The sequence below is a fragment of the Ursus americanus genome, chromosome 6 (genome assembly GCF_024610735.1).
Source record: "Ursus americanus isolate L20-20 chromosome 6, mUrsAme1.1.p, whole genome shotgun sequence".
NCBI lineage: Eukaryota > Metazoa > Chordata > Mammalia > Carnivora > Ursidae > Ursus > Ursus americanus.
Genome location: NC_142132.1, coordinates 80,397,929 through 80,417,791, shown reverse-complemented (window position 1 = coordinate 80,417,791; position 19,863 = coordinate 80,397,929). Strand labels below are relative to the sequence as shown.

At 41.4% G+C, this 19,863-nt stretch overlaps 1 protein-coding gene across 1 annotated transcript in view; it reads right to left on the bottom strand.

The window, feature by feature from the left end:
- Positions 1-19,863, bottom strand: part of ZNF37A (zinc finger protein 37A) — a 41,738-nt gene that overhangs the window by 9,913 nt on the left and 11,962 nt on the right. Inside the window, exons 4-5 of the mRNA XM_045802342.2 lie at positions 15,127-15,253; positions 14,744-14,839 (exon numbers count right to left, since the gene is read on the bottom strand). Of these exons, the coding sequence (XP_045658298.1) occupies positions 14,744-14,839; positions 15,127-15,253 (223 nt within the window). The remainder of the gene's footprint in view (positions 1-14,743; positions 14,840-15,126; positions 15,254-19,863) is intronic.

The following is a 19,863-nucleotide window of genomic DNA, read 5'->3' as shown; positions in this document are numbered from 1 at the left end:
ACCGGATGTTTTTTCCGGCTTTATCAAATATTAGTTGCCCAAAGAGCCGAGGGTCCATTTCTGGGCTCTCTATTCTGTTCCATTGGTCTCTGTGTCTGTTTTTGTGCCAGTACCATGCTGTCTTTGTGATCACAGCTTTGTAGTACAGCTCGAAATCCGGCATTGTGATGCCCCCAGCTTTGTTTTTCCTTTCCAACAGTTCCTTGGAGATTCGGGGCCTTTTCTGTTTCCATACAAATTTAAGGACTATTTGTTCCAGTTCTTTGAAAAATGTCCTCGGTATTTTGATCGGGACAGCATTGAAAGTGTAGATTGCTCTGGGTAGCATGGACATTTTAACTATGTTAATTCTTCTGATCCATGAGCATGGAATATCTTTCCATCTTTTTATGTCTTCCTCAATATCTTTCAAGAGTGATTTATAGTTTCTAGAATACAGATCCTTTACGTCTCTGGTTAAGTTAATTCCAAGGTAACGTATGGTTTTTGGTGCTATTGTAAATGGGATGGATTCCCTAATTTCTCTTTCTTCGGTCTCGTTATTCATGTACAGAAATGCAACTGAATTCTGAGCATTGATTTTGTATCCCGCCACATTACTGAATTGCTCTATAACTTCTAATAGTTTGGGAGTGGCTTCTTTTGGGTTTTCCATATAGAGTATCATGTCATCTGCGAAGAGAGACATTTTGACTTCTTTGCCGATTTGAATACCTTTGATCCCTTTTTGTCGTCTGATTGCTGTTGCAAGGACTTCTAGTACTATGTTGAATAATAATGGCGAGAGTGCGCATCCTTGTCGTGTTCCTGATCTTAAGGGAAAGGCTTCCAGCTTTTCCCCATTGAGAATAATATTTGCAGTAGGCTTTTCATAGATGGCTTTTATGAGATTGAGAAATGTACCTTCTATTCCTACACTCTGAAGGGTTTTAATCAGGAAAGGATGCTGTATTTTGTCAAATGCTTTTTCAGAATCAATTGAGAGGATCATATGGTTCCTGAGTCTTTTCTTGTTGATATGATGTATCACGCTGATTGATTTGCGAATATTGAACCATGCTTGCATCCCAGGTATGAATCCCACTTGATCGTGGTGGATAATCCTTTTAATGAACTGTTGGATTCTATTAGCAAGTATCTTGTTGAGGATTTTGGCGTCCACATTCATTAGGGAAATCGGTCTGTAATTCTCCTTTTTGATGGGGTCTTTGCCTGGTTTGGGGATCAAGGTAATATTGGCCTCATAGAATGAGTTTGGTAGCTTTCCTTCTGTTTCTATTTTTTGAAATAGCTTTAGGAGAATAGGTATTATTTCTTCTTTGAATGTTTGGTAGAATTCCCCAGGAAAACCATCCGGGCCTGGAGTTTTGTTATTTGGAAGGTTGTTTATCACTGACTCAATTTCTTCATAATTAATTGGCCTGTTTAAGGAATCAATTTCTTCCGGTTTCAATCTTGGTAGTTTATAGGTTTCCAGGAAGGATTCCATCTCTTCCAGATTGCTTAGTTTATTGGCATATAGCTGTTGATAAAAATTTCTAATAATCCTTCCAATTTCAATGGTGCTCGTCGTGACCTCTCCTTTTTCATTCATAATTTTAATAATCTGGGTCCTTTCTCTTTTCTTTTGGATAAGTCTTGCCAGTGGTCTGTCAATTTTATTGATTCTCTCAAAGAACCAGCTTCTAGTCCTGTTGATCTGCTCTACTGTACTTCTGGTTTCTGCTTGATTGATTTCAGCTCTAATTTTGGTCAACTCTTCCTCGTGCGTGGATTAGGCCTGTCCCTCTGTTGCTGTTCCAGCTTCTTGAGGTGAGAATATAAAAACTGCATTTTAGATTTTTCTATTCTTTTGAGTGAGGCTTGGATGGCTATGTATTTCCCCCTTAGGACTGCCTTTGCAGTATCCCATAGGTTTTGGACTGTTGTATTTTCATTCTCATTGGTCTCCATAAATTGTTTAATTTGATTTTTGATTTCCCTGTTTATTGAGTCATTCCTGAGCAGGATGGTTCTTAGTCTCCAAGTGTTTGAGTTTCTTCCAAATTTTTCCTTGTGGTTGAGTTCCAATTTCAGAGCGTTGTGGTCTGAGAATATGTAGGGGATAATTTCAATCTTTTGGTATCGGTTGAGACCTGTTTTGTGTCCCAGAACATGGTCTATTCTTGAGAATGTTCCATGGGCATTAGAATAGAATGAGTATTCTTTGGTTCTGGAGTGTAGTGTTCTATATATATCTATGAGGTCCAACTCGTCGAGTATGGCATTCAAAGCCTTTGATTCTTTGCTTAGTTTTTGCCAGGGTGTTCTGTCTATTTCTGATAGTGGAGTGTTGAGGTCCCCTACTATTAATGTATTTTTATTTATGTGTCTCTTTATTCTGGTTAAGAGTTCGCTTGTGTATCTTGCTGCTCCCCTGTTGGGGGGATATATATTTATAATTGTCATATCCACTTGTTGAATACTTCCTTTAAGAACAATATAGTGCCCTTCTGTGTCTCTAACTATAGTCTGTAGTTTAAAATCCAATTTATCTGATATGAGAATTGCTACCCCAGCTTTCTTTTGAGGTCCATTTGTGTGAAAGATGGTACTCCATCCCCTTACTCTCAGTCTGAATGCATCTTTGGGTTCGAAATGAGTCTCTTGTAGACAGCAAATGGATGGGTCATTTCTTTTTATCCAATCTGCAACCCTGTGGCGTTTTATGGGAGAATTTACGCCATTAACATTAAGACTGAGTACTGAGAGATATGATTTTAATGATGCCATGTTGCCAGTAAAGTCTTTGTTTCTATAAATTGTGACTTTCTGTTCTGTATCACTCTTGGGGCCTTTTTACTTTTATAGAACCCCCCGTAATATCTCCTGTAGGGCTGGTTTCGTGGTTACGAAATTGGTTAGTGACTGGCGATTCTGAAATGTCTTTATTTATCCATCAATTCTGAATGACAGCCTTGCTGGATAACAGATCCTTGGCTGCATATTTTTCTCTGAAAGAGCTTTAACTATGCTCCCCCAACCCTTTCTCTCATTCCAGGTCTGTGTAGACAGGTCTGATGTAATTCTGATGCCTTTGCCTTGGTACGTGAGAAATTTCTTTGCCCTGGCCGCTTTCAATACTGTATCCTTGGATCTAATATTTGCAAATTGCACTATGACGTGACGTCGCGTAGGTTTGTCGTGGTTGAGCTTGGGAGGGGTCCTCTCTGCCTCTTGGACCCGAATGTTTGTTTCCCTCGCTAGGTTAGGGAAGTTTTCAGCTACAATTTGTTCAAATATCTCTTCTAGACCTCTGTTTTTCTCCACCCCCTCGGGGATGCCGATGATTCTAACATTGGATTGTTTCATTGAGTCAGTAATCTCCCGTAACCTACATTCGTGGGCATGGAGTTTTTTAAGACCATCTTCTATTTTCATTTTTTCCTCTATTAACCCATCCTCCAATTCACTAACCGATTCCTCTGCTTCTGTGACCCTGGCCGTCAGAGCCTCTAGTTTTGCCTGCATTTGGCTCATAGAATTTTTAATTTCTGTCAGATTCGCTCTCATTTCTGTCCTTAGGGATTCTATATTCTCAGTAACCTTTTCGTTAATACTTTTTTCAATTCTACTCATCATTTTGACCATCGTTACTGTGAATTCCATTTCTGATAATTTGGTTACATCCATATCCATTATTTCTGTGGCAGAGGCCACAGACTCACTGTCTTTTCTTTGCTGGTGGGGGCTTCTCCTTCTTGTCATTCTGATGAGGAGAGGTTGCGGGGTTGTCCAGAGCCCAAATTATTGACTGGGTCCCAGGCTGTGCCCCTTGTTTTATAGGGATCTTAGGGATGTGGGCTTCTTCTTTAAAGATTTTATTTATTTATTTATCTGAGAGAGAGAGACAGACAGTCAGCAAGAACGGGAACAGAAGCAGGGGAGTGGGAGAGGAAGAAGCAGGCTCCCAGCAGAGGAGCCCGATGAGGGACTCCTTTCCGGAACTCCGGGATCACGCCCTAAGCTGGAGACAGGCGCTCAATGACTGCGCCACCCAGGCGCCCCGGGTTGTGGGCTTCTTGATTTTTCAGCCTGCCTTCTGTGTTCTGGGGGAGGGGCCCGCCGCGCCGATACTCAGGCAACCCTGTTTGACCCTGTTTGGGTAGAGTCTCCGTGTCCCCTGCGAGGGGGGATGGGGATGGGCACTCCCTGAGCCGGTATTTCCAGGCTTTTGTTCTCTGGCGGCTTTCCCTGGCAGTCTGCTGTACCTCTTCTGAGAGTCAGAGCAGCAGCGGCCAAGTTTCAGCCTCTGTCTCAGATCAGAGGGATTGCGGCCTATTCTCCACTGATGTTCTGGCCACTTTAACTCTGTTTCTGTTGGTGCTGCTCAACCCTGCAGCATCCTGGGATGTGCGCCCCACACCCGGCTTCCCAGCCCTCACTTCCAGGGCCGGCGCATCTCTGTCCTTTGTGTTTCTAACGCCACCAGCCACCAGCCGCCCTGCGCGCTCCCGGATCTCCCGGTCTCAGTCTATGCCCGGTGAGCACACTGGGATTCCGGAGTTCCGTGAGAAGCCTGGTGGTGCGCGCACCCGGTTCAGGGTCTCAGTCTGCTGTTTCGCGGGTGCTGACCTCGAGTCCACCCGCTCCCCTGTGCAGGTGGCCCACCAGCCGCCAGCCGCCCCGCGCGCGCTCCGGGAGCTCCCGGTCTCAGTCTGGATCCCGTGAGCACACCGGGATTCCGGTGTTCCACGAGATGCCTGGTGGCGCGCGCTCCTGGCTCACCGGTCTCAGTCCGCTCTCTTGAGGGTGCCGTCCATGAGTCCGCTCGCTCCCCCGTGCAGGTGGCTGCCACTTCCCGGCACCCGAACGTGGCGGCTCCCTCCCCCTTCCATTTATCTTCCAATATTTGTGCGCGGTTTCACGGCTCCCCTCTTCGTACCTCAATACTCAGCGCTGGAGATGTTCATTTGTAGAGATCCAGATGTATCTTCCTGCGTCTCAGGCTGATTCCGTGGTTATTTAGACTGGTCTGGTACCTATCCAGCTCGACTCAGGGGACCGGCTGAAAAAGGGGTCCCCTACTCCTCCGCCATCTTCACTCGATCCCCTGAAACCTACAATTCTAAACCTGATCCTGGAACTTTCATTTACCCGTACCTTAATATTTTTTGGTTATGCACTCCTGTGTTTATAACAGCATTATTTCCAGTAGTCAAATTATGAAGGCAGCCCTAGTGTCCATCAATTGACAAGTGGATAAAGAAGATACACACACACACACAATGCAATATTATTCAGCCATAAAAAAGAATGAAATCTTGCCATTTGCAATGACATCAATGGAGCTAGAGAATATAATGCTAAATGAAATAAGTCAGTCAGAGAAAGTCAAATATCATATGAATTCACTCATGTGGAATTTAAGAAGCAAAACAAATGACCAAAGGGAAAAAGAAAGAGAGAGAAACCAAGAAACAGACTCTTAACTACAGAGAACAAATGGATGGTTACCAGAGGGGAGGTGGGGGGGATGGGTGAAATAGATGGAGATTAAGTAGTGCACTTGTCCTGATAAGCACTGAATGATTAAAATAAAAAGTTTTTAAAAAGCCTGTTTGTATAATTTACTTTAACACAAACATGAGCTACACTGCTATAACAATGTTTTTGTTAAACACTGAATTTTTAAATCTTTCATGCAGCTCTGATTTTCATTCAACTATGTTTCTGGCAGCTATAACTCTACCTATGATTTTCTTTCAACACTCTGAATAGATATCAAGTCAATGGTATTTAACAAATGGTTTTTATCAGAATTAACTGGAGAGCTTTACCAAACACAAGTTTTTAGGCATCATACTGAAATATTAAGTGGTTTAATGTCTGTACTTTTAAAAACACTCCTGTAAAAACCAGCAACTATGGTAAAATGCTAATGAAAGATTCAAAAAAGCATATAAAGAATAATATATTTAATATTTATGATATTAATAAATGTTAGTTTTATTATGAAAATAAATATTTAAATGTTATTAACAAAACTGTGTAAATCACATCAAATGTGTCCTGTTCCTCTTAGGACTTGATGTGTGTGTATGAGGGGGATGACACAGGGTTGACTTTCATGTTCCAGGATAACTTTAAAATGAGCATGTGTTATTTCGGGTAAGAAGAAACAAGAACGATAACACAGATATGATTTTTCAGTCTCTGTGTTAATGTCTATCTGACAAATCAGAATCTAATGCCTGAAGACCTGGCATGTAAGTTTACAAAGAATTTGTGGTAATGACTTTCTGAATTATTATGAAAATCTGGCTCTATGTGGCTCCATTCAAGCAAAATCGTTAATAATGTGTAATTCTAGATTATCAAGGAGTGAAACTGAGACCTTTCTCTTTGTAAAATCAAAATCCGGGGCGGGGTAAAATACTATTGCCTAATTATATGACCAGGAATTAACTTCTTGATGGACAGACATGGATGGAGAAGTGAGCGAAAGTATTCAATGAGCTTGTCTTGGCAAAGGAAACTTGGGATAAACATTATAAAACATATGTAATGAGAACAAGAAGCCATTACTTGATGTCAGGCACTGTTTCCACACCCTTTGTTGTTTCGGTTTCTCATTTATAACCTCCATATTTCCTACTATATTTTCAGCATTATCTTTTCTACATCTGTTTTTCCAAATTGTGTTTTGATTACTGCAGTGATTTAATCTTTTTTTTCCCCAATTATTTCCTGTGATACAACACAGCTCATAATACATCTTCCTGTGGTCTTACTATCTCTTTCAGAATCTCTTATTTGCCTATTTTATGTTCGTGCATACCCAAAGCCATTATTTCATTGTTAATTTATATTAAAAACTAGTTAACAATATTCAGGCATTACATGACAACATTTTTCAGGTGAATTACCACTTGCTTGTCCTGTCTTCTCCTGTTTCTTGTAATAATTTTGAATATATCTTGTGATGGCTGTTATTATTTTTTTTAATTCCTGAACACTGAAGGAGGTGGGTTTTTCCTGATCCAGTTATTTTCCCATCCAGCTTTCCTACGGGGTGAACTGAGAACCATATTCCAAACTGGCAGGAATGTTTAACAAGGGCACTGCATGCTCTCCTCAATCTTTACTACTCTTCAACTGAGACACGTCCTTCTAGTTTTTTCAAGTATAAAGTCTTTTTCATTTTCTCCCACTTCACAGATGGACTGCAGCTTTCCAACACAGCTTGTGCCTATGAGTCCTCATTCCACTCCATCCCTCTGCTTCTCAGGAAGAAACCCAGTACAGAGATCTACCACCACACTGAAAGTCCTTCCTGCTGTTCTAAAAGATTAGGTTTGACAATCTGAGGTTCCACCTTCGAAAGTAGCAGCTCTGAAATCCGCAGCTTGGCACACACCTCCACCTGATATTTCACTGCTATTGGCAACCCTTCCCCTTGTTTTGTTGTTGAGAGTTAAACTTTCTGCTAGTTCTTTTGAAAGTGGGATTCGATTTGCATCTGTTAGTCCTTCTTGTATTCCTGTTTCTAAGAAGTCAAGGTTAAAATGCCAACTTTATGTTTCCATCTTCAAACCTGAGGTCCATTTACTTCTCCTTGAAATACATTCTTCTCTTGGCCTCCAGAACGTCATATTCTCTCAACTTTAGTCTGTCCTCACAGATTCCTCCTACAGTCCCCACTGCTCAATCCTCCTCATCTTCATCACTTCTAAACCTCTAAACCTCGTGGTGCCCCAGGATTCAGCCATAAGACCATATCTCTCCTTTATTTATATTCACGAGCAAGAAGATCTCATGTAGTTCCCATGACTTTGAACATCTTCACACCACTGGTGTCCATACTTACATACTGTTACGTATAGTGTAACCTCTAAAAGACTAACAAATTTTCTGAAAGAATATATAACTAAAAGTGAAGAGAGGCAAAAGAATATAATAATTTAAAAACCCAAAAGGAGTTGTGAAATGAGGAATAAGGAAGAAGATATGGCACATAAAGAAAAGATATAGCAAGACTGTAGGCTTAAGTCCAATTATACGAGTAAACATAAATGGACTAAATAATCTAAATAAGAAATTTTAAACGTCAGACTAGATTTAACAAACAATACTGTTTCAGTTTATAAGAGACACACTTTAAATATAAGAAAATGATAAGGCTGATGGTAAAGGATGGAAAAGAACATACCATGCAAACTCTAAAGAAAAGAAAGCTGGTGTAGCAACACGAATACCAGAAGCAGACTCAAAGGCAAAAGTATCGCTGCATGTATGGAGACAGGCACTGCATCACGGATGAAGCGTCCATTACAAAGTGACATGTAACAATCCTAAATTTCTATTTGCCTAATTAATACAGCTTCAAGAAATATCACAGTTGGAGATTTTAAAACACCTTAGTATCCGACAGAAGACAAAAGACAATCAGAATACAGAAGACCTGAAAAAATACCATTATAGAACATTATACAAAATAATTACAGACTATATCTCCTTCTTAAGTGCACATGGAACATTTATGAAAACAGTATCAACAAATTTCAAGCAACTGAAATTATTTCAAGAAAGTGAAATTCTCTGTATTAAATTAGAATTCAAGAACTGAAGCAACTCACTTCTCAACAGCCCATGGGTCAAAGAAGAAATTTTAAAGGTGGGGGGAACCTAAAAAACATCCATGGCAGCCCTGCAGCCCCAGCCCTGCCCCAGCCGGGGTCCAGACAGCTGTGACAGTAAACCTGCCAATGCTGAATTTAGCTGCCAGGAGTTGCTGCAAAATTTGTACTAAGAAAAAAAGGGGGGGGAGAATTTTTAAAAACAGCTTTGTATTGTTTTATGGCTACTACATCCAAAAATATGTGGTAGGAGAGAATTTGGCATAAGTCCTAGAGACAGTCATTCCCATCAAGGAAAGAAGTGTGTGTAGGTAGGGATTTTTTTTTTTTTTAAGATTGTATTTGTTTATTTGAGAGACAGAGTGCACACATGCACAGGCGGGGGGAGTGGAAGAGGGAGAGGGAGAAGCAGACTCCCCGCTGAGCACGGAGCCTGATGCAGGCGCTCAATCCCAGGACCCTGGGATCATGACCTGAGCCGAAGGCAGACTTTTATCTGACTGACCCATGCAGGCGCCCCTGTGGGTGAGGATTTAGTGTCCCTGTCTAGAATCTTACAATACTGGAGACAGAGCAAGCCTCCATGATTGACGATTTTTGCCTAAGGGAGGGAGTGTGCAAAGGAGAGAACATGATTAGGGAGGCAGTGTCCAGACGGAGAGACACTACGGGAACTGCCTTTTGGAAAAGTCATTTTGAGTATGCTAATGAGCTCTTGTTAAAATCTGATGCCTGACCCACTAGAGACTGATGATGAGTCTCTAGCCTGTTGAACCCATCTTTTGGGTGGATCAACTTGGAATTCACCACTGGCAAGGTCAAAAAAGACTTTTTACAATAAAACCCTGCAAGAAAGGCCTTAGGGTATCTGTCCAAAGCCTGGAATCACAGAGGTTTATCCTAGCGGCTTGCTCTGCTGTGACCTTCAGCTCTGCCAAGCAGGTGTGGTCAACCTGTTCAGTGGCAGAACTCTGTGACTATGATGTGAAATGCCAGCCCGGTGGTGCTGTGAGCTGTGGAAACACCATGGGTCCTGGCCGAACCATCTGGGTTATTATCATGAAGAGGGCTAGCTCTGATGCAAGGACCTGCACGACACAGACCACAGAAGTGGACCGTATTCTTACCTCAGGATTCCTGTGGGAGGTGCAAGGTGGTGGAGCAGTGAATCAAATCTCAATTTTAACTTCCTCTAGAGGATATCTCACCACTGTTGACTTTTCAAGAATGAGCAAGAATGAGTTTATTTGCCCCACCTCCTTCTTGGTACACAAGTCTTAGCAAAGCAGACTATTAAATGCAGCTGTCCTCAAAAAGGGATGGTCTCGAGTCTATTTACTGGGTATGATTAGGAAAAAGGGGATATGTGTGTGTGGGGGGGTAAGTATATGGACCTATTCTGAAAATTTTGAAAATTCAAGATCTCACCCCGACCATTCCCCTGGACGTGCTGTATATCTCCTGACAGCAACTCCAGGCCCAGAGCATGGCCAAAAAACAGTTTCGAGGATTAGAATTAATTCTGTTTAAACTATGTAAAAATGTTTTTCTTTTTTTTTTTTTAAGATTTTATTTATTTATTTGACAGAGAGACAGCCAGTGAGAGAGGGAACACAGCAGCGGTAGTGTGAGAGGAAGAAGCAGGCTCCTAGCGGAGGAGCCTGATGTGGGGCTCGATCCCAGAACACCGGGATCACGCCCTGAGATGAAGGCAGACATTTAACGACTGCGCCACCCAGGCGCCCTGTAAAAATGTTTTTCTGTTACAGGGCTTTGGTCTCCCTGGCACTCAGCCCCTCCAGATGAAAGTTCTGGCTGAGAGTAGAGATGACTGGAAAAACGTGAAGCTGCAGTTACTGATAAGACACACAGATTTTTAACAATGGGAGGAAAGCAAAAACTCTGACACCTGGGAAAGTGAACCTTTATGACAGCATGGGGACAGGGCTGTTGCTCACCTTCGTCCTTCAGACCTCTTCTTGGAGTTCTCCTCCCAGAGGAGAAATGCCTCTGCTGCTCTCCCTAACTGCCAGCCACGCTGCTTAACCCAACTACAAATGGCACCAAATCCCTGCTGTTCAAACTGGCAGCTGCTTCTCTCAGCCCTGCTTGATGCTCGATCAAAAGACAGCAGCTCCTACACTTTCCCTGTGGAACACCTCCAGGTGTCATGCACACCACAGAGAAGAGGGGCAGGTGACATGGTGTCATGGACAAGTGGGACTGTTTGGAACTGACTGCTTTCAGGCAGTCCCTCTGAAAAGAGGACAAAATCAAATATTTGGACTGGTATTGGGGGTAGGGAGTCTAATGCTTACCAGACAATGAGAAGTCATGCTGGGGTTAAGGGAGGGTGCTCCTAACAACTGCAAAATCTTTATTTCCAGGTATACCCTCTGGGACTGGGCTTGCATGTGTGCATGTGTGAAAATCAGGCATTAACTTGCAGTCTAAGTGTGATCTGCACCCAGGGGTGGTTATCAGAAACATTCAAGAATTTGAGGAATACCTGGTGGTGCAACAGGCCTCAGACATGACCTCTGGGAGCGGGTTTACCTATTGGGTGGTTATTCTGTTAGAAAGACTTACAGAATCTGTCCCTGTCTTGAGCTAAAATGCTTCATGGCCCTGCCTCAGTCTGGAAGGCATTCAAATCAGCTTCAACTGGCTGGCCAGAGCTCTATGGATAACAGAATGTGCCACAGACTTTTTCCTTGCAGGCCAAGTCTGGGCAAAATACTAATACAAACTGCTGCCCCTGGTTTGACCTTGGGCCAGGTAAAAGGCAAATGGAAATGCCTGAAGAGCATCTAGCTTTCTAAGACAGACCTTGATGGTTAAAGACTAAACCAAAATGACTGAGGAATGGCATGTACACAGAAAAACTGGCCAGAAGTCAAAAATAAAATGAGTGGTTGTGTGGGGCTGTAGGGAAAATAAATTTTGTTTCTGCACAGCTAGGACTTTTTGAGCAAATCTCAATAAAACTTGGAGCTTAAGGTAAAAGAATGAGACTTGGAAAGTGATTTATGACTAGTTAGACAGGAATAGACTCCAGAGAGACTTACATTTCATTGGGGGCGCTGGAACCTGGGGCCCTAGTGACATCCCTGGGTATAAGGCTGGAGACAGTGGTCTTCTTTCTTCCCTGAAGAAATTTACTCATAGTCCAAAGGGTTAGAGTGTAAACTCAGGATTCTTTCCAAAGGAGCAAAGGTTTTCCTCTCTCCCTTTAAAAGGGTAGGAAGACAGCTACCTCTCTCTTCTATAGAAACACTCACATTCATTTTATCAGTATATTTCACCCAAAATACCAACTTTGTATGTATGTGTAGAACACCTGATTTCTGTCTCATTGCTCCAAGAGTAAGAAACTGGAACCACAAAGTTGTTACTTAGTTTTAAGTAAAATACTAATTCATCTGTTCTGTTTCATGTGTTGTATTTATGGTAAAATTAACAAAGATAAATACTAAAAATTTAACTGTCTGAAATTTAAAATCTCCACCAAGAGACCCAAAAAGCTTCATAGGTGAAATCTTCCAAACATCAAAGAATAACATAATCTCATAAAATATCATCCATAGAATAGAAAAGTATGAGACACTGCTCAACTCATCTAATGAAAGTAGTGCAGTCTTCAACCCCAAACCTCAAAACATTACAATGAAGGCCAATTACAGGATAATAGTTCTTATGAACACACACACAGAAAAATCCTACATAAAATAGTGAAAAGCCAAATTCAGTGATTATAAGAGCGAAGTACATCATGATGGAGGATGTATTTCAGACATATCAGGTTGGTTTAACACTGGAAAATTAATCAAGATTACTCAGCATATTAACAGAATAAATATGAAAAATCATGATTATCTCAATACATGCAGAAAAAGGATTTGACAAAATTCAATACTCATTCATGATTCAAAAAATAAAAAAATCAGGGGGTCACCCAGGTAGCACAGTCAGTTTAGCATCTGACTCTTGGTTTTGGCTCAGGTTGTGATCTCAGGGTTGTGAGACTGAGCCCCATGTCAGACTCCCTGCTCAGCACAGAGTCTGCTTAAGACACTCTCTCTCTCCCTCTCCCCACCATGCATGCGCTTGCTCTCTCTCTCTCTCTAAAATAAATAAATAAATCTTTAAAAACAAAAACACTCTTAGCAAACTAGGAACAGAAGAGAACTTCCTCAAAATGATAAGGCACATTTATAGAAATCCTTCAGTTAAAATCAAAATTAATTCTAAAATACTCAATAGTTTCTCCCTGAAGTCAAAAACAAGACAAAGATGTTCACCTTCACCACTTCTGTACAACATGTTACTGGCATTCTTAGCCAGCACAATAGGCAAAGAAAAGAAAAAAGGGATAAACATTAGGAAGGAGAAGTAAACTTGTCTTTATTCATAGAGAATACAATTATTGACCTAATAATTTTTAAGAAATCTATAAAACAACTACCAGAATGAGTAAAACTTAGCAATGTTGCAGGATACAAGGCCAGTGTGCAAATACCAACTGTTTTTCTATACACTAGCATTAGATGTCAATTCTCTCCAAAATGATCAATGCAATCCCAATAAAAGCCTTAAAACAGTATAGGGGTATGAGTGTGTGTGTGTATTTGTGGAAACTGACAAGCTGATTCTAAAATTTGTATGAAAATGCAAAAGCTCATAGTACCACAGCACTGTCCATAATATCTGGAAACATAGAAATTATCTTAATATATTTTGTAGGTTAAAGATGTTCTTGGCAACATTCTGTATTCATGCTGTAGCCAAGGAACCTTGAAGAAAATAGTAAAGCTAGAAGGCTAACACTGCCAGATGTCATGACTTATAATTAAATTATAAAGATAAAAAACAATGGTATTGTAAAGAAGATGGATAAATCAGCCAATGGAACAAAACAGAAAGCCCAGAAACAAAACCACAAATACATGGTCACCTGATAAATGACAAAGATAAAACCACAATTCAGCAGGAGAAAGAACAGTCTTTTTACCTGTCATCAGAAAGTCATCAAGAGAATGGTAAGACAAGACATATAACTGAGAAAAGGTATTTTCAGTACATACATCTGCCAAAGATTCACATTTGGAATCTATTTTAAAACTTCTATCATTCAATAGAAAAAGACTAATGATCCAATAAAATAATACAGGCAAAAGACCTGAATAGTACACTTTGCTAAAGAAGATGCAAATAGCCAACACACACATGAAAAGACGCTCAACACCATCAGTCATCAGAGAAAGGGGAATTCAAACCTAACGAGACAGCACAACATAACGACTAAAATGGCTCAATTAGACTGACAATACCAAGTGCTCACAGCAATAAACTGCAATTAAAGCTCTCACACACTGCTCGCGGCAATATAATTTAGTACTTCTTTGGAAAACTCTTTGAACTAAAAAATATTGCTAACGCTAAATATGTGATACTCTACCCAGCAGGTCCATTTCTGGTCATACATGTAACAGAATTAAGAGTTTATGCCCTCCTTAAAAAGATACACACAAGAATATTCATCAATGTTTTTCAAATACCTCAAAACAAGTATGCTTTAAAACAAGTATGTTTCAAATATACATCTTAAATATGTTTCAATAACATAGTAAAGAGATAAACTCTGGGATAGTCACAATGGAATGCTACACAGCCATACAAAGCAATAAACTACACACGACATGGACGTTTCTCACGGACATAATACTGCACCAAAGCAGCCAGATACCACACACACACACACACACACACACACACACACACACACACGGCGCATGTGTATATTCTATATACACATATATATAGTAAGAATACATATACATACGTATAGTACATGTGTACACTTAAGATCTGTGTACTTAATTCTATATAATTTATTCCTAAGGGAGGAAAAAAAGATAACATTTGTGTATAAAAGTGACACTGGGAGATCCTGGATGATTCAGTGACATCGAACATTTCAGTCATGTCAACATGCTACTTCCAAAGATCCAGAGCCTCTAAGAAGTGATTCCTGAAGACCATTTCAATGGCCTTAAAGCTCTGAACTAACCCTTTGTGATCGAATTTTCTCCTAAGTGCCATTTGGCTCATACGTACTAACTCACCCGGGTCACTCTGGCTTGGGAACTCTTCCTCTAATATCCACGGCTCCTCTCCTTGCTCCAACTTGAGGATCACTTCTGGTTTAGAAATGGAATACCCTGTGAATGAGAACTGTATGACTTGGGACAAACTGGATGAATTTCAGGGCCTCTGAAGGTGGAGGACGTTATAACTCAAAGACTATACAATTAAAAAAAATTAATTTAATCCCTGTTATGAGGGAGAAAAAAACAAATTCCTTCTGATAACCGAAACAAATAAGTCATCCTTGACCTCCAAATTCCAAAGTTAAATATTATTATACTCTACAAAAACTCTGCAAGTTTCTGTAAATAAAAAAAGACACACATACTGGGGGTCTACATGAAAAACAAACACTACCTACCCAGTGAGACAAGGTGGCTATAGTTCTCCAGCATCACATCCCTGTACAGGGACCTCTGTGCAGGGTCCAGGTGCTGCCACTCCTCCTGGGTGAAGCCCACAGTCACATCCCTGAATGACAATGATCCCTGGAAAAGCACGTTTCTGCTCAGTCTGAAGTGGTCAGAATCAGGTGATATGAAAAAAAGAAGTTCAAAGACTAACTCTTACCATTTTTTACTGTTGAAAACTGGCCAGAAAATGTTACTAAGGACCTCTACTATATAGCTTATTTTCTGTAATACTTTGTAAGTACAAAAAAAAAATCATACTAGAAATACCATTGGTGAATTATTTTGTTATTTAATACAAAAAATCTGAGTGCCCACATGTACCTGGAACTGCCCTAGTTTCTGAGAATTCCAAGTTGAATAAAATACTCTTCCTGGTCTCAAAGAAGCTATTCTCATAAGGAAACATACAAAGACATAGCTACCACAGGACTTAAAGAATCCACACCATAAACACATGCAACACAGACAGGAATCACAAAGGGGTTCTGTACAAGTTCCCATGCTCTGATTGCAGACCGATGCCTCTGATCACACCAGTGCAAAGAGGCACACAGCCACTGTTAATGGATTTCCCCCAGTCAGTGCAAGTCCCCTTCAGTTCGTGTTTTTCCCTTTCATTTTCTCCTCCTTCATTCTTTGCTTTTCCCCCTTCAGGAACCAGACACTGAAGACTAAGACATTCAAAAACAACTACATATACTAGGAGAATTAGAAAATGACTGTGCATATGCAAGGAAAGGCTCAGAAAACACCTAAGAAGACATTAAGTTTACACATCAGGCTGGTCCTTGGTACACAGACAGCCTACAACAATCAAAAAATGAATAAAAATAAACAAAAACAATAAGAAAGCACAGCAAACATTGAAGAATGGGGAGAATCTGATTTCCAGAGTTACCACATTATTAGTCAGATGCCCAGTGTTCAATCAAAAAATCACAAGGCATACAAAGAAACAGGAAAATATGAAACCATAAAACTCCTAGAAAAAACATAGGTGGTAAGCTCCTTGACATAGGTCTAGGCAATGATTTTAGGTTTGACACCAAAAGCAACAAAAGAAAGAATAAATAAGTGGGACTACAACATAACTAAAAATTTTTGCACACAAAGAAAATCATCAACAAAATGAAAAGGCAACCTACTGAATAGGAAGTAATAGATCTAATAAGGGACTGATAACCAAAATATATAAAGAACTCGTACAACTCATTGGTCAAAAAAAAAAAAGAAAGAAAAAAGAAAGAAAAAATCTGATTAAAAAACGGGCAGAAGATCTGAATAGTCATTATTCAAAAAAGACATACAGATGACTAACAGGTTCATTAAAAAGATGCTCAACATCATTAATTATTAGGGAGATGCAAATCAAGACCACAATGGTATTACCTTATACCTGTTAGAATGGCTATCAAAAACACAAGAAGTAAAACAGGTGTTGGTGAAGATGTAAAGAAAAAGGAACCCTTGTGTACTGTTGGTGGGAATGTAAATTGGTGCTATGGAAAACAGTATGGAGGCTCTTCAAAAACCTAAAACTAGAACTATCATACGTATACAATGGAATATCATTCAACCATAAAAAAGAATGAAACCTTGCCATTTACAACAACGTGGATGGACTTTGTAGCATTACGCTAAGTGAAATAAGGCAGAAAGAGAAAGACAAGTACCATGTGATCGCTCTGATATGTGGAATCTTAAAAAAATATGCTCATACAGAAAACAAACCAATGGTTGCCAGAGGTGGGAGGTGGAGTAGGAGCAATGGGTGAATTATTTTTTTTTTTTGTTTAAATAAATTGTTTTAAAGAGAAAAGAAAACTACAGGCCAATATCCTTTAGGAACACTGATGTAAAAAATCCTCAACAAAATATTATCAAACAGAATTTAGCAGCATAGCAAGAGGATTATAATATACTACAGGAGGTGGAGTTAAGATGGCGGAGGAGTAGGAGACACCGTTTTCAGCCGGTCCTCCGAGTCGAGCTGGATAGGTACCAGACCAGCCTGAACACCCACGGAACCAGTCTGAGACGCAGGAAGACGCATCTGGATCTCTACAAATGAACATCTCCAGCGCTGAGTATTGAGGTACAAAGCGGGGAGCCATGAAACTGTGCACAGATATCGGAAGATAAACGGAAGGGGGAGGGAGCCGCCGTGTTCGGGCACCGGGAAGCGGTAGCCACTTGCACGGGAGAGCGGGCGGGGCTCGCGGACGGCACCCGCAAAACAGCAGACTGAGACCGTGAGCCGGGTGCGTGCGCCACCAGGCATCTCGCGGAACTCCGGAATCCCGGTGCGCTCACTGGATCCAGACTGAGACCGGGAGATCTGGGAGCGGTCGCGGGGCGGCTGGCGGCTGGCGGCGTTAGAAACACAAAGGACAGAGACGCGCCGGCCCTGGAAGTGAGGGCTGGGACGCCGGGTGTGGGGCGCACATCCCGGGACGCTGCAGGGTTGAGCAGCACCAACAGGAACAGAGTTAAAGTGGCCAGAACATTAGTAGAGAACGGGCCGCAATCCCTCTGTTCTGTGACAGAGGCTGAAATTTGGCCGCTGCTGCTCTGACTCTCAGAAGACGCACAGCAAACCGCCAGGGAAAGCCGCCAGAGAACAAAAGCCTGGAAATACCGGCTCAGGGAGTGCCCATCCCCATCCCCCCTCGCAGGGGACGCCGAGACTCTACCCAAACAGGGCTGCCTGAGTATCGGCGCGGCAGGCCCCTCCCCCAGAAGGCAGGCTGAAAAATCAAGAAGCCCACAACCCGAGGCGCCTGGGTGGCGCAGTCATTGAGCGCCTGTCTCCAGCTTAGGGCGTGATCCCGGAGTTCCGGAAAGGAGTCCCTCATCGGGCTCCTCCGCTGGGAGCCTGCTTCTTCCTCTCCCACTCCCCTGCTTCTGTTCCCTCTCTCGCTGGTTGGCTGCCACATAAATAAATAAATAAAATCTTTAAAGAAGAAGCTCACATCCCTAAGATCCCTATAAAACAAGGGGCACGGCCTGGGACCCAGTCAATAATTTGGGCTCTGGACAACCCCGCAACCTCTCCTCATCAGAATGACAAGAAGGAGAAGCCCCCACCAGCAAAGAAAAGACAGTGAGTCTGTGGCCTCTGCCACAGAAATAATGGATATGGATGTAACCAAATTATCAGAAATGGAATTCACAGTAACGATGGTCAAAATGATGAGTAGAATTGAAAAAACTATTAACGAAAAGGTTACTGAGAATATAGAATCCCTAAGGACAGAAATGAGAGCGAATCTGACAGAAATTAAAAATTCTATGAGCCAAATGCAGGCAAAACTAGAGGCTCTGACGGCCAGGGTCGCAGAAGCAGAGGAACGGGTTAGTGAATTGGAGGATGGGTTAATAGAGGAAAAAATGAAAATAGAAGATGGTCTTAAAAAAATCCACGCCCACAAATGTAGGTTACGGGAGATTACTGACTCAATGAAACGATCCAATGTTAGAATCATCGGCATCCCCGAGGGGGTGGAGAAAAACAGAGGTCTAGAAGAGATATTTGAACAAATTGTAGCTGAAAACTTCCCTAATCTAGCAAGGGAAACAAACATTCGTGTCCAAGAGGCAGAGAGGACCCCTCCCAAGCTCAACCATGACAAACCTACGCCACGTCACGTCATAGTGCAGTTCGCAAATATTAGATGCAAGGATACAGTATTGAAAGCGGCCAGGGCAAAGAAATTTCTCACGTACCAAGGCAAAAGCATCAGAATTACGTCAGACCTGTCTACACAGACCTGGAATGAGAGAAAGGGTTGGGGGAGCATACTTAAAGCTCTTTCAGAGAAAAACATGCCGCCAAGGATCCTTTATCCAGCAAGGCTGTCATTCAGAATTGATGGAGAAATAAAGACATTTCAGAATCTCCAGTCACTAACCAATTTTGTAACCACGAAACCAGCCCTACAGGAGATATTACGGGGGGTTCTATAAAAGTAAAAAGGCCCCAAGAGTGATACAGAACAGAAAGTCACAGCCAATACAAACAAAGACTTTACTGGCAACATGGCAACATTAAAATCATATCTCTCAGTAATCAGTCTTAATGTAAATGGTTTGAACGATCCCATAAAACGCCACAGGGTTGCAGATTGGATAAAAAGAAATGACCCATCCATTTGCTGTCTACAAGAGACTCATTTCAAACCCAAAGACCCATTCAGACTGAGAGTAAGGGGATGGAGTACCATCTTTCACACAAATGGACCTCAAAAGAAAGCTGGGGTAGCAATTCTCATATCAGATAAATTGGATTTTAAACTACAGACTATAGTTAGAGACGCAGAAGGGCACTATATTATTCTTAAGGGAAGTATTCAACAAGTGGATATGACAATTATAAATATATATGCCCCCAACAGGGGAGCAGCAAGATACACAAGCCAACTCTTAACCAGAATAAAGAGACATATAAATAAAAATACATTAATAGTAGGGGACCTCAACACTCCACTATCAGAAATAGAAAGAACACCCTGGCAAAAACTAAGCAAAGAATCAAAGGCTTTGAATGCCATACTCAACGAGTTGGACCTCATAGATATATATAGAACACTACACCCCAGAACCAAAGAATACTCATTCTATTCTAATGCCCATGGAACATTCTCAAGAATAGACCATGTTCTGGGGCGCCTGGGTGGCGCAGTCGT